The 12,802-nt window shown below is 38.9% G+C and overlaps 1 protein-coding gene across 5 annotated transcripts in view; it reads right to left on the bottom strand.

Annotated features, from left to right (window-relative positions):
* ZNF326 (zinc finger protein 326) overlaps positions 1 to 11,803 on the bottom strand; it is a 49,180-nt gene extending 37,377 nt beyond the window's left edge. The window contains exons 1-5 of one of the 5 annotated variants that reach the window (XM_037045465.1): positions 11,636 to 11,803; positions 9,315 to 9,362; positions 3,337 to 3,372; positions 3,129 to 3,240; positions 601 to 1,006 (exon numbers count right to left, since the gene is read on the bottom strand). In XM_037045465.1, the coding sequence (XP_036901360.1) occupies positions 601 to 1,006; positions 3,129 to 3,240; positions 3,337 to 3,372; positions 9,315 to 9,362; positions 11,636 to 11,651 (618 nt within the window). In that variant the 5' untranslated portion in view covers positions 11,652 to 11,803. Of the gene's footprint in view, positions 1 to 600; positions 1,007 to 3,128; positions 3,241 to 3,282; positions 3,373 to 9,314; positions 9,363 to 11,635 lie in introns of those variants that run through there. The other 4 variants (XM_037045467.1, XM_037045468.1, XM_037045469.1 and 1 more) reach the window with 4 other exon arrangements.
* Positions 11,804 to 12,802: the final 999 nt, after the last annotated feature.

The raw sequence follows: 12,802 nt of genomic DNA, 5'->3' as shown, positions 1-12,802 counted from the left end.
AGGACATATTGTAAGAGTGTGAGTTAGCAAAATTATACTGACCACAAATCATTCTACAACCTACTATACATATCAACTTCTTCACCATGTAAACAAAGCTAAGCTACCCTCAACTGTCACCAACTTTTACTCTCTTGTGTTTAATGTGAAATATGGAGCTTTGAAGAAATTCTACCTACTAGAGTTTAGTAGAAAACTATAAATATTTTATCATACATTGCACCTTTAACCTACTCAGAAACTCCAAAAGGGTTCAGTTACCTTTTACAAAAATCCAAGAACTGTCCCACCAGCAAAACTGCTAGTGTTCACAAGGTAAAATGCAACTCCTTTTAACCCCTTTTAGACCAAACCTAACATCCTCACCTTTTTATTAAAGGGAGATTTGGCAAAACTTATGAACAATCATCTCACACTGCAACTTATTTTCTGAGGTGCTGGAGAAAGTTTTACAGGCAACCTAAAAATTATGCTTATGACTCAGCTTTTCTTCAAAATACACTGGGATGAACAGTGTTTATTCTAATTGAAAACCATGGTCTTGAAAGGGTTTAAAAGAGTGACTAGTGAAAAGAATCTGAAAGATTCTGTTGTACTTACTCCTCGGCCTCGGCCTCTGCCTGTTGATGGTCCTCCAAAAGCATCATAGTTTCTGCTTCCAAACGTACTTTCAGGATAAGCAGGCGTTCCTCTCCCCCGAGAGCCTACAGGTGCAGGCTTCATATGGGGTGAAGAAAAACTGCTGTAGGAAGAGTAATTCTCTCTTCCTCTGTCCTCCATAAACCCAGGCCTCAATTTTGAACGGGAGTAAGGTGCTTCCCAGCTAGACCCGCCCTGGTTTCTACCTCCGAAAGAGTCAAGGCTATTCCGGTAGGAGCTCTCAAATCGACCACCATAACTACCTCCGAAGCGGCTTTGTTCGGGTTCATTAAAACCATAGCCAGATCTGTACAGATCTCGCCCACCCAGAGAAGACCTGGAGTCGTAAGACTCATAAGGTCCAAACCTGGAAAAGTTGCACAGTGAGGGAAAAAACAAAAGTAAGCTTACTAATGTTAGACAATTCAAAAGACAAATCATCAGATGACATTTATCAACTAAAATTCATTTACACCATACTGGTTTGCACAGTTCTACTTTTGTTCACACTTGATTAGGGCTGGGCAATTCAACATGAGACCAGATAGAAAGCTACCTGGGTCAGTTTTTGTGTATGAATTGAGTAAAGCAAAAGTTAGCTTAAAAATCTGCTTTATAGCAGCTTTTCTATTTTATTAAAAAGAAAGGATTTGTCTATTAATTATTTAAGCCCAGCCCTAGTCTTAGAAAAAATTATTTGCTGAATTCACAAACTACTCAAACTTTCTTTGAATCCATCCCCAATATTGCAAAAAAACAAAATATTTACAGTATTTTGGCTTTCAATGCGGACACAAATTAAAGACTACACAGATGTATGCTATTTGTGACACAGGAGAGATCCTTTTGCAACCTCAATAATCTATATCACAAAACTGCTTCATAGTTTTTATAGTAGTCAAAATTTAGAAAAGTATCTCTGGTCATAAAATTTGACAACTGGCCAAACTTTGGCTAAGGTCAATAACCAATTCTCAGTCACTTTTCACTTACAGAATAGTAAATCTAACAAATCTAAAAGGATAAGCACATAAAAATAGAACATAAAAGTAAAGAACCACCAACATATATCCTCTGCATATGAATTTTCAAGGCAGATGAGAAAGAATCCATTTTACGTCCTCAATTATTTGAAAAATTATTTCCTGGCAGGAAATTATCACATAAAACTACTCTAAAAAAAGGGGAGCACACAGACTCCTCAAGATTTTAATAGTGTCAACAGAAGAAACAAATCATCTTGCTTCTCACAAATCCAAAGTATACTTGATACCTTACAACATAGTTTTATAAAGGCCCACAATTACACATGAGATAAACAATAACATCTACATAATTTATACATATTACATTTACAATGTAACAAGGCAATAATTGATATTAAAACATTTAAATTTTACATTACTTCAATTATTTACAGATTGCTAAATAACAGGTACTATTTACTTCCAAATCCTAGTAACCACATAAAAATTATTATTCTCTCCAACTACATTTTTCAAAACATCTCTCATATAAGCAAAATTGTCATAACTGTTCATTTTCTTGATTTTTCTCTACTATAAACCATAGTGGCACACTCGAAGCAGAAAGAGAAGCATCATTTAGTCCATCCTTAAGGAATCCAAATCCTTCAACTTATGAAGAAGGACAATAGTTCCAAATGCTTCCTAACTAGTTTTATTATTATTTAGTAGGAATCTTTGTGTCTCAAAAAGTAGACCCCCTTTGTCTGAAAAATGGCCAACCCTAAAGCCTATAGTAGTTCAACTAGGTTTAAGCTTTCCACAGTATCAACAGCAAAATATAAATACACTCTAAACTCCAGTGCATTAAGCTAAGCAAAAAGTATAGTGTTCATGGCTTAAATGACCCTAGCCTACAGCACGAGTGCTTTTGGTGTCAGCAGTACCTGCCAATAAATAACCTAGACACAGTATGAAGAACATTTTTATTATTATAATATGCTCTTACTACTTAATTTAAAAGTAAAATGAAAAGAATAGCTATCTTAAATGTTTCTCAGAAACCGAATGTGGCTAGGCTAGTTCAGTTAAACCCATTCTAGTCAAAGACTGTCCTGCTGCCTAACATAGCACCTGACATTAAGGAAGATTTTCCAGAAATCATTAAGAAAAAGCTTCATATATATATATATTTCCAGTAACATTTTTATATCATTTGTTCAGGACATTATAATGGACAGGCATTAAAACTAAAAGAAGTAAAAGAAATAGTCACTGCTAAAGACAGAAAATCTTAACACTTATATAAAAATGGTAATAGTTATCTGAGGTTCCTGAAATAATGTCTGCTAGTGATTCTGAGATAATTTTTATAGCCCTTAGTTAACAGCTTTAAACATTTAAGGTGATTTATTCAGTAACAGTGAAGTTCAAGTATCATAACATGTCTAAAGAATTCTTAAATTAAACTATCCAGAATCTTATAGTCTTCTAATTATTTGGCCAAGTGATTAAGCAATTTACCTGCTACCCCCACCACCACCACTGTGATTGTCCATGCCATATGACTGGTTTAGGTAGGAGTCCATGGATCTTTGACCCCCATAGGATCCATGGCCATAGTCACGATCCATCCCTATAAAGAGTTTAAAAAGAAAAAAAATTAAATGATGCTCACCTTTACTGGCACTCAAAAGAAGAATTTTTAGATAAATATCCTTGAATGCCAGACCTCCATAAGATCCAGGGCCATAATCACGATCCATTCCTAAAAGAGTCAATAACAAAAGGTTGGTAAAATATACCGTTTTATTTGGGAAACTTTGCATAAAACACAAGATATTCATATTAATCATCTGAGCAAATAATTCATTAGTACTGTTAAGCTAAAGTCACACTAGACATTGAAAAAAACATGCACATAATAATTTACTGAAAATTCAAATTTGTTTCAAAGAATGACATTAGCAACTAAAAAGTTCTATATTAGAATTATTTTCAACTTTACCAATACTTGTTTGACTAGCATACTACCATTAAGGCCAGCATTAGATACTACAGAGAACATATTAATAATAAAAAGTTACTATTCTCAAGAAAAACCAGTATTTAAAAATGTCAAAAGGGAACATTTTTGTTACACATATAATGTTCTGCATCAATCTGTTCTCTAAATGTCTAACAACCCAGAAGCAGCTACATTTTCAATTAGCCAAATTTCAATTACTTTATATAGTAATTGAAATAGTTATTTTTACAAAGTTAAAATCACAGACTAGGGCCAATGTACAGTACTGTGCCTGTAAATAATTACTTAACAAATATTTAAATCCTCAAATACTTTGAATAAGGGAATTAATGGAAATTGTAGTAATACACATACTAAAAAAGTCAAATACAGTAATAACGCTAAGAATATTTTATTATACTGCAATTGTACTTCTATTTCAGCATCTAATATAAAAAATATATACGAGGTAATAAATGAACTTATTATGATTATAAAAATGACAAAACTTAAAAACCATTTAGAATGTGTTTCCTATAAAGTCCTTTAAAATCCTTCATTACCATCCTCCCCAAATTTTATGCACTAATAAATGTAACAGTATACACAGAGCAAATACCTTAATTTATATTTTTAAAAACATTAAATACATTTTGTACTTCCAGTCAAGATGGAAGTGTAGGTAGACACTCTTTGCTGCCACACGCCACCACAGAAAGAATTACAACTAAATCTCAAAACAAGTGACACTCAAGCCCTGGCTGGTATAGATTAGTGGACTGAGCACAGCTGTGAACCAAATGGTCACCTGTTCGATTCCCAGTCAAGGCACATGCATGGGCTGTGAGCCAGGTCCCCAGTAGGGGGCCCGCAAGAGACAACCACACACTGATATTTCTCTCCCTCTCTTTCTCCTCCTCTTTGCCTCTCTCTAAAAATAAATAACTTTAAAAAAAAAAAAGTAATACCCAGACCAGTCAGAAAATCATCCAACAACCAAGGATTTAAAGAAGCCACATTCATCAAGTTGGGAAGCAAGGAAGAAGAGGAGGAGGAGCAGAGCCAGACGGAAAGGCAAGGAGATACAGTGTGGTGGGGAGAGGTGGCAGTGGTAGCAGAATGGGCAAGGGCTGTCCCACATTCACGTGTGGTGGATAAAAACAGGAGGGATATGTTGGGAGCCAGGAATCCCAGGGTGGAATGCACAGGCCCAGAGTTCCAGCACTGGAATAATAAATCTCCATAACTTCCAGCTATAAAAACCTGGGGGTTGGGGCAGCATAAGACACTGACAGATTTTCAGTAAACTCCCCTTAAAGAGCTCACAAAACACATGCAAACCAGCCCACTCTGGGATTTAACACCAGGGCAACAGCTGGAAGGGTGTCAGTTGCATACAGGGAATGTGCGAAATGACTGGAAATGAGGTGACTGTCCAGGAAACCTCCAGAAGCCTGGCAGAGGCACAGTCCCCTCACTTAGCCCTCCTCCCACACAAAGTCACAAAGCTATGAAGCAGTTTGCCCCACCCTGGCAATAAACTTAAGTTTCCATCCACACAATTTATAGATGACTTTTCTATAACAGGCCATGCTACTAAGACAGGGAGTCAAAGCAGCTCTACACAGAAACAAACACAGGGAGACTGCCAAATTGAGGAGACAAAGAAATATGGCCCAAAGAAAAGAACAAAACTAAGAAACAGAACAGAACTATGGCCCAAGAAAAAGAACTAAACAAAATGGAGATAACAAACCTATCAGGTGCAGAGTTCAAAACACTGGTGATCAGGACACTCAAAGAAATCATTGAGTATGGCAACAAAATTAAAAAGACACAGGAAGAAATGAAGGTTACAACAAGTAAAATAAAGAAAAATCTACAGGGAACCAACAGTGGAGGAGATGAAGCCAGGATTCAAATCAATGATTTGGAACGTAAGAAATAAACATTCAACTAGAACAGCAAGAAGAAAAAAGAATTCAAAAAACAAGGATAGTATAAGGTGCCCTGGGACATCTCCAAATGTACCAACACCCAAATCATAGGCATGGCAGAAGAGGGAGAGCAAGAAATTGAAAACTTATTTGAAAAAATAATGAAGGAAAGCTTCTCTAATTTGGTGAAGGAAATAGACATGCAAGTCCAGGAAGCACAGAGTCCCAAACAAGTTGGACCCAAAGAGGACACCAAGACACATCATAATTAAAATGCCAAAGGTTAAAGAAAAAGAGTGAATCTTAGGCCCTGGCTGGTGTAGCTCAGTGGATTGAGTGCGGGCCTGCGAACCAGAGGATCACGGTTTGATTCCCAGTCAGGGCACATTCCTGGGTTGCAGGCCGGTTCCCTGCAGGCCAACTCCCAGCAGGGGACGCACGAAAGGCAACCATACATTGATGTTTCTCTCCCTCTCCTTCCCCTCTAAAGATAAATAAATAAATATCTTTAAAAAAAGATGAAAAAGAAAAAGAGTGAATCTTAAAAGCTGCAAAATAAAAGCAGACAGTTACCTACAAAAGAGTGCCCATAAGACTGTCAGCTGATTTCTCAAAAGATACTTTGCAGGCAAAAAGGGCAGGCAAGAAGGGGCTGGCAAGAAGTATTCAAAGTGATGAAAAGCAAGGACCTACAACCTAGATTACTCTATCCAGCAAAGCTGTCTCTTAGAATGGAAGAACAGATAGTGTTTTCCAGACAAGGTAAAGCTACAGGAGCTCATCATCACCAAGCCATTACTACATGAAATGTTAAAAAGACTTATATAAGAAAAAGATCAAATCTGTGAACATTAAAATGGCAACAAACTCACAACTATCAACAACTGAATCTTTTAAAAAAAAAAATCAAACTAAGCAAACAACCAGAATAGACAGAATAATAGATATGGAGATCATTCGGAGAGTTATCAGCTGGGAGGGGGATGGGGCAGAATGGGGGGAAAGGTACAGGGAATAAGAAGCATAATTGGCAGGTACAAAATAGATAGGGGGAGGTTAAGAACATCATAGGAAGTGAAGAAACCAAAGAACTTATGTGCACAACCCATGGAAATAAACTAAAGGGATTGCTGGAGGGAACAGAGGTCCCAGGCAGAGAGGACAAAGGGGGGAAAATTGGGACAACTGTAATAGTTTAATCAATAAAATGTATTTTTTTAGCCCTGGCTGGTGTGGCTCAGTGGATTGAGTGCCAGCCTGCAAACTGAGAGGCTGACAGTTAGATTCCCAGTCAGGACACATGCCTGGGTTATGGGCTAGGCCCCCATTTGGAGGTGTGGGAGAGGCAACCAATCAATGTATCTCTCACACATCAATGTTTCTATCCCTCTCTTTCTCCATCCCTTCCCCTCTCTCTAAAAATAAATAAATAAAATCTTTAAAAATATTTTTAATGAATCAAGAAAGAAAACATGGAAACACTGGAAATACAACTTTCTTCCAACAAATGGTGCAGAGAAAATTTGTTTCTTGACATGTTTTCCAATGTCTTCATTTCAGTCTACAGAAAATACAATGCTAATGATGAAGTGTATTGTTAGCTTCACTTGATAACCACTTACCTTCTTTTTCCTAAAGAAGCATTCTTCCTCTAGATAGCCTCGACTTATATCTTCACCTCCCTTAAATCTATGCTCAAATGTCACCTTCCCAGTGAGTTCTTTGCCAGCTACTCTAAAATTCTTCCTCTCTCTCTCACACACACAATCATCATTATCATCCTTCCCTGTATTATTTTTCTCCCTAGCAATTACCCTCTTACATATGTTACTTCTTTACTATGTTTACTGTACATTTAACCCTACTAGACTGGAAGCTCCAAGAGAGCAGGAATATTTGTCCATTTTGTTCACCACTGTATTGCCTGCTCCTAGAATAATATCTGATACACAGCAGTCACTCAAAAAAAGTTTGTTGAGTGAAATCAAATTATGTCCCTGAAATTACGTTCCTCATTTATAAAATGTAGATAACGCAGACTTCGAAGTGTTGTCAAGCATTTGTCTTTAACCAGAGATGCATTTAGCAATCATTCAGAGTACTTTTTCATAACATACATAGGTGGGGACCACTCGCCCTATAAGTAAGATTCGAGGGGATCACCCTCAGATAAGAACCACTGTTGGAGCTAAAATTAAAAGAAAAAATAAAAGTACTAACATTAGTGACAGAAATTTCTGGAGCTCTTTTTGCAACACCGTACATTAAGAAAAGAACTTTTTGGCCCTGCAGTTCGAAGTCCTGTATTTAGACATTAAATCCAACTCTTTAATAACTCCTACTAGAGATCATGACCTTCTATCCTTCCAAATCACTTTCTTAAGTAAAATCACTAGTCCTACTCACTTCAGTTTAAAATCTTGGATTCATTTTTATCCATACCTCTCAATTTTCTACTCACTACTAGTTAACCTACAAGTTCTGCTAATTTTCTCCTGAAATATCTTAATATTTTTTAAATTACTATTTTTACCTCCAAGTCCAGTGTCTTAAAGTCATTATACCTAAATTTGTGAAATAGCTTTCTAGATAATTTTCTAATTTTCAATGTAACCTATATGTGGATGAAAATTAAACTTCCTTTGGTAATTTTATTAGATCACTCTCCTGTTCAGTAAGGTATTTTTTAGCACTCAGCAGCCAGGGTGGGGCAAAAGTAGGTTTAGAGTTGTTCACATGGAAAGTAATACAATAATTAATAAATATTAATACAAGAATAAACTGTGTGCTTCATGTACTTACAACTGTAAACCTACTTTGCCCACCCTGTATATTGAATACTTCCTATATAGTGAGTGATTTTAGCCCATATCAAGCCCAAAGTTTCTCTGAGAAATGAAACTTTCTGAGAGATGATAAACAGAAATCAACTGGATGGTAATTATTCCCATGAAATGATATAGTTTCCTTTGTTTAGTAGTACATTTGCTTCAGTTTTACTTTATGAATATATTATATTCTGTACAGCAATTGAATTTTGTATTTCTCTGACAATCAGAATTTTAATTCCACTCCCCAGAGTCCTTCATGCAATGCTATTTAAAATCTCTTTGATTTATTCCATGTTCTTCCCTGCATAATTATCCTGTCTGGAAGAGCCTTAACTTTAGTAAACTATCGAAATGATACCCAGTTGTATTCTGCATACCTCTCCAGATTTTATCTAACTCTGTAGTCACAACTCCAACATCATCTTTATGTTAATAAATAACCAGGCTTTTTCATGTGCTCCTTTAGGCAGTTCTTTAAATACCAACACATTTGAACACATTAAGCAAATGACCTCAAAAACAAGGTCAAAATATATTACAATGGAAGCAATACAGAACCAAGCCAATAATCCATTTAATATACATTACTCAAACCAAAGCCTCTAATTCAACAAAAATGTCAGCCAGTTTCTTGTAACTCATCACTCAGAATACAGTCAGGGCCTTTTGGAATAAATTAAAGGAATCACAAGTCAAATAAAACAAAGAGACAAGATAATATGAATGCCTTAACTTTTTCTAACCCCAAATTCCCTAATTCAAACACTCAATATAGTATGACATTAATCCTAAAAAGTGATTGATACATCGAGAGAAAAAAAAAACTGACTGAAACAAGGTAGAACTGGCATTTTACTTGGCGCTTCATACATATGAAAAGAAAAACTGAAATGTGTCACCTAACATTGAAGAGCAAATGAAAAAGGATACTCACCATTAAAACCCTGATAAGTATTCCTGCAAGCAGAGTGTGTGTAACAATCTATGAAGACACATTAACAGAGAAGAATTAGTGCAATATTAGCGAAAATCTGAAATTACTACCCACCTATTTAAAAGAAACACAATTTCTTCCAAAACTGTCAGCGACTCAATTATTTGCAAAAGTGGAGTAGATTACAAATATTTCATATGGGGAAAACATGTATCTCTTTCTCTTCACCATCTCCCTAAGAGGCAGGTTTTATCGTCCAAATTATGGTAATGGAAAAATTAGTCTAAAACACTTAATATATAAAACAGCCAAATGAGAGGATCCAGTACTGATTTGTACAGACTAACAAAAGAGAAGGCAAATACATTAAATTATGTATTAAATAATGCAAATATAAGGACATCTGAGAATTGATTGTACACAACTTATAATGTTTTCAAACTTAATATTTCTTTTAACACTTAATTTACTCTCTAAAGATTTCAGAATCTTGGAGAAATGTATATGCCTATATGTATATGAGTGTGTGTGCTGTATCTAACCAGGATGTGACATAACCCAAAGCTGTATTAGCAATTTCTCTGTCAAAACTAATTTACAAATTGTCAAAGTCTCTAGTTAATTTTACTAATAAATACTGAAAGGAATTTAATACATTGGTCTTTTTGATACAACAGAATCCAGCGCCACTACACAGGATTAGATTCAGTCATATTTTTAGTCAAATACCCACCCCCCAAAATATAGTGATGGGGTGAAGAGAAGGCATGAAAGAGGGAGTATTTTACCATTTACACTGTTTAGAATTGTAGGTGATAATAAAAGCCAACATACAGTTCTACTGTTTTTCAATTCTTTACAGGAAATGGATTCCCTTATGTGGGAGGGGACCACTCTAATTGCTCCCCAACCCCTCCCCCACCTTAGTATCCTCTTCTGTACCTTGGGTGTTGGTAGTCATCAAACTCTGACGTGAAAACACAATAATACATTTTTTAATTTAATTCCCAACTCTGGCACTTCAACTACTCATACATAGTTTAAAAGTATCTATATCAAAACGAGTCAAAGATCAACTGAAACAAAAACACCAGCTTGTGCTACTTAATAGCTGACCTTTCTATTACAAAGTAACTTAAAAGTATCCACAAAAAGGTTATACCGGTCCATTTTTATCACTTAGACTTTGGCAGAACTCTTTGTGGCAGGAAATCAAAGATCAAAAGTTCATTTATTAACACTCACATGCTGAGATCATACCACATTCGATGTTCAAGTGGGTTTTTTTTTGGGGGGGGGTTGGTTGGGCTAGAGGCTAACAACTAGTTCTTAGTGAACTGTTTTATTTAGAAATGCCTGGTTACTCAGGATTAAACCCAATTTAATCATTCAAGCCCCCTTTCACGTCTCCCTAACGTTGCCATTATACACTCATTCTATCTTGCCACCAACCCCTATCCAAGTTGGGCAAGTTTCAAAGACAAGGTGAAGACCAAATTATTTTACTCTGTGAGCATGTGAAAATGGTTCAAAGCACGGGTGTGGGAGACCACTGAACGGTCTGCTGAGATACAGTTCATTTAAGCAGTTTAAGTCCTAGCCAGGCGGCTGTGGACAGGTCTGAATCTGAAGGGCATGTGATGCCAGAATTCTAACTTTAGTCCCCTCCTTACACAACCCAGAGAAAAATGCTTTGGTTCGGAGCTATTTCTCCTAGAGATGGACGACCAGGTCGTGGCCGGAGGTGAGTATCTCAGTTTGCTCACCACAAATATCTCACTCTCCAATCTGATTATGTACGTATCTACCTACGCTTATCGCTCGGAGACGCCCTTTAAACTCATCTTAAACTAAGACGCCCAGAACTATCTCGATGTAGAAGCCTCTGAAAATCGTCCCCGGGGCTGAGGATCTACCAAACGGCCGACCTGGGCGGCTGCCCTGTGCTGGGGGTGCAGGCCGAGGGGCGAGCGGAGGCCCCGGCGCCCCTCGGCCCGGCACCGGGAAGTTGGGAGGCGCCGGGTCAATCCCCACGCACCGGGGCCGAGCGCCGCGGCCGTCGCGCTCCGGGCGCGTCCTTCCCCGCCCAGGCCGGCCCGGAACTCCCAGGTCCCAGGACGCGGAGGGCGCGGGTGGGATCGGGGCGAGCGGTGCCCACGGAGGCCGAGTCCGGGCACTGGGCCCGCGGCTGGCGGGCGGGCGGGCGGCCTCCGGGCCCGCAGAACAAAGCCCACACGGCCATCTTGAGACGGTAAACAGACCCCCAGCGCAGGCCACCCGCCTCCTGCCCACCGCGGCCACCAGCCAGGGGCGGCGCTTACCGTCCTCGAAGTCCATGGCGGAGGCTCCGGGCCGACAGCCTCGGCGGCACTAGGCTGAGTGGCGGCCGGCAGCGAGCGTCGGTGACCCGCGTTTCCACACTACCAGTCCGCGCGACCGAAAGCGACGCTACCGGCCCGGGAGCCTCAGGCCACAGCGAGGTTGGGGGGTGGGGCCGGCCGGCGCTGCCAGTCGCCGTAGTGCGGCCTAACGATTGGTTAACATAAACTAGTGGGCGGGACTTAGGGTGGGGGCGGGAAGCAGGTCCGCTGTCAAGCTCCCAGGTGCTGACCCTCTTGGAGCCGCAAGGAGGAATGTAGGTAAAAAACATGAGCGCCGAAGCTGACTGGGGGTCGCGGGAAAGAGAGCTAGGTGTTCTGGAAGGTGAGACTGCGGCCCGCCATGTTTGATCCTGGCAAGAACGGAAGGATCTGGTTGGAATACCTTCCTCCTGCCCAAACTGATAAACCACGTGCCGACCTTTTGCTTTTTATTGGCTGATCAGAAAATGTTAAATTACTTGGAGTTTCTGCCGTGAAGACTCAGAAGTCCGAGACTTATTTTAGAGAACTTTGTATGCAAAGAAGAACAGTTTGCTAAATAGGAAATAACTCTGGAAATGATTGGAGACAGGCTATTACAAAGTTCTGAATTTTAAGGTTCAAAATAAAAAGGTAAAAGTTCACAGGGAAGATTTTTGGCTGTACGCACCCAGAACTTGAAAGACAACCACGTGCTAACACACACAAATACTGGCATTGTATTATTGCCACTTTGGATGCAGTGTTAGGGGCAGTGGGCAAAGTTATTCACCGGTGGGGCAATATGGAAAAACACAGCTGTTTAGTCATTCCGACCGTGAGCGGCTTGAATTCCAGGTGAATTGTTTTTGTTTTTGTTTTCTCCCCTGGCAGAGAGCACTGAATTGCTCACAGGATAAGAAACCATGAGTCAAACCATTTGATCTTCAATGTCCAAACAGTTGCTGGGACCAAGTTCCCAGAAGGCAGCCTCTGGAAATAAGACTGGAGGAAAAACTCAGAGAAAACTACCATGTGCATAACTGTCGCCCCAAATATAGGCAGAATAGTATTTCTTCATCACTTTTCTTCTGCGCCCTGATTGATTGAGTTTTCCACCCTTTTCTTGTTTTCTTTTTCTGTTACACT

Source organism: Sturnira hondurensis, unplaced genomic scaffold, assembly GCF_014824575.4.
Source record: "Sturnira hondurensis isolate 20B ecotype Veracruz unplaced genomic scaffold, ASM1482457v3 Scaffold0004322, whole genome shotgun sequence".
Lineage (NCBI taxonomy): Eukaryota > Metazoa > Chordata > Mammalia > Chiroptera > Phyllostomidae > Sturnira > Sturnira hondurensis.
Note: the sequence above shows the minus strand (reverse complement) of the source record. Positions and strands in the feature narration are given on the sequence as shown.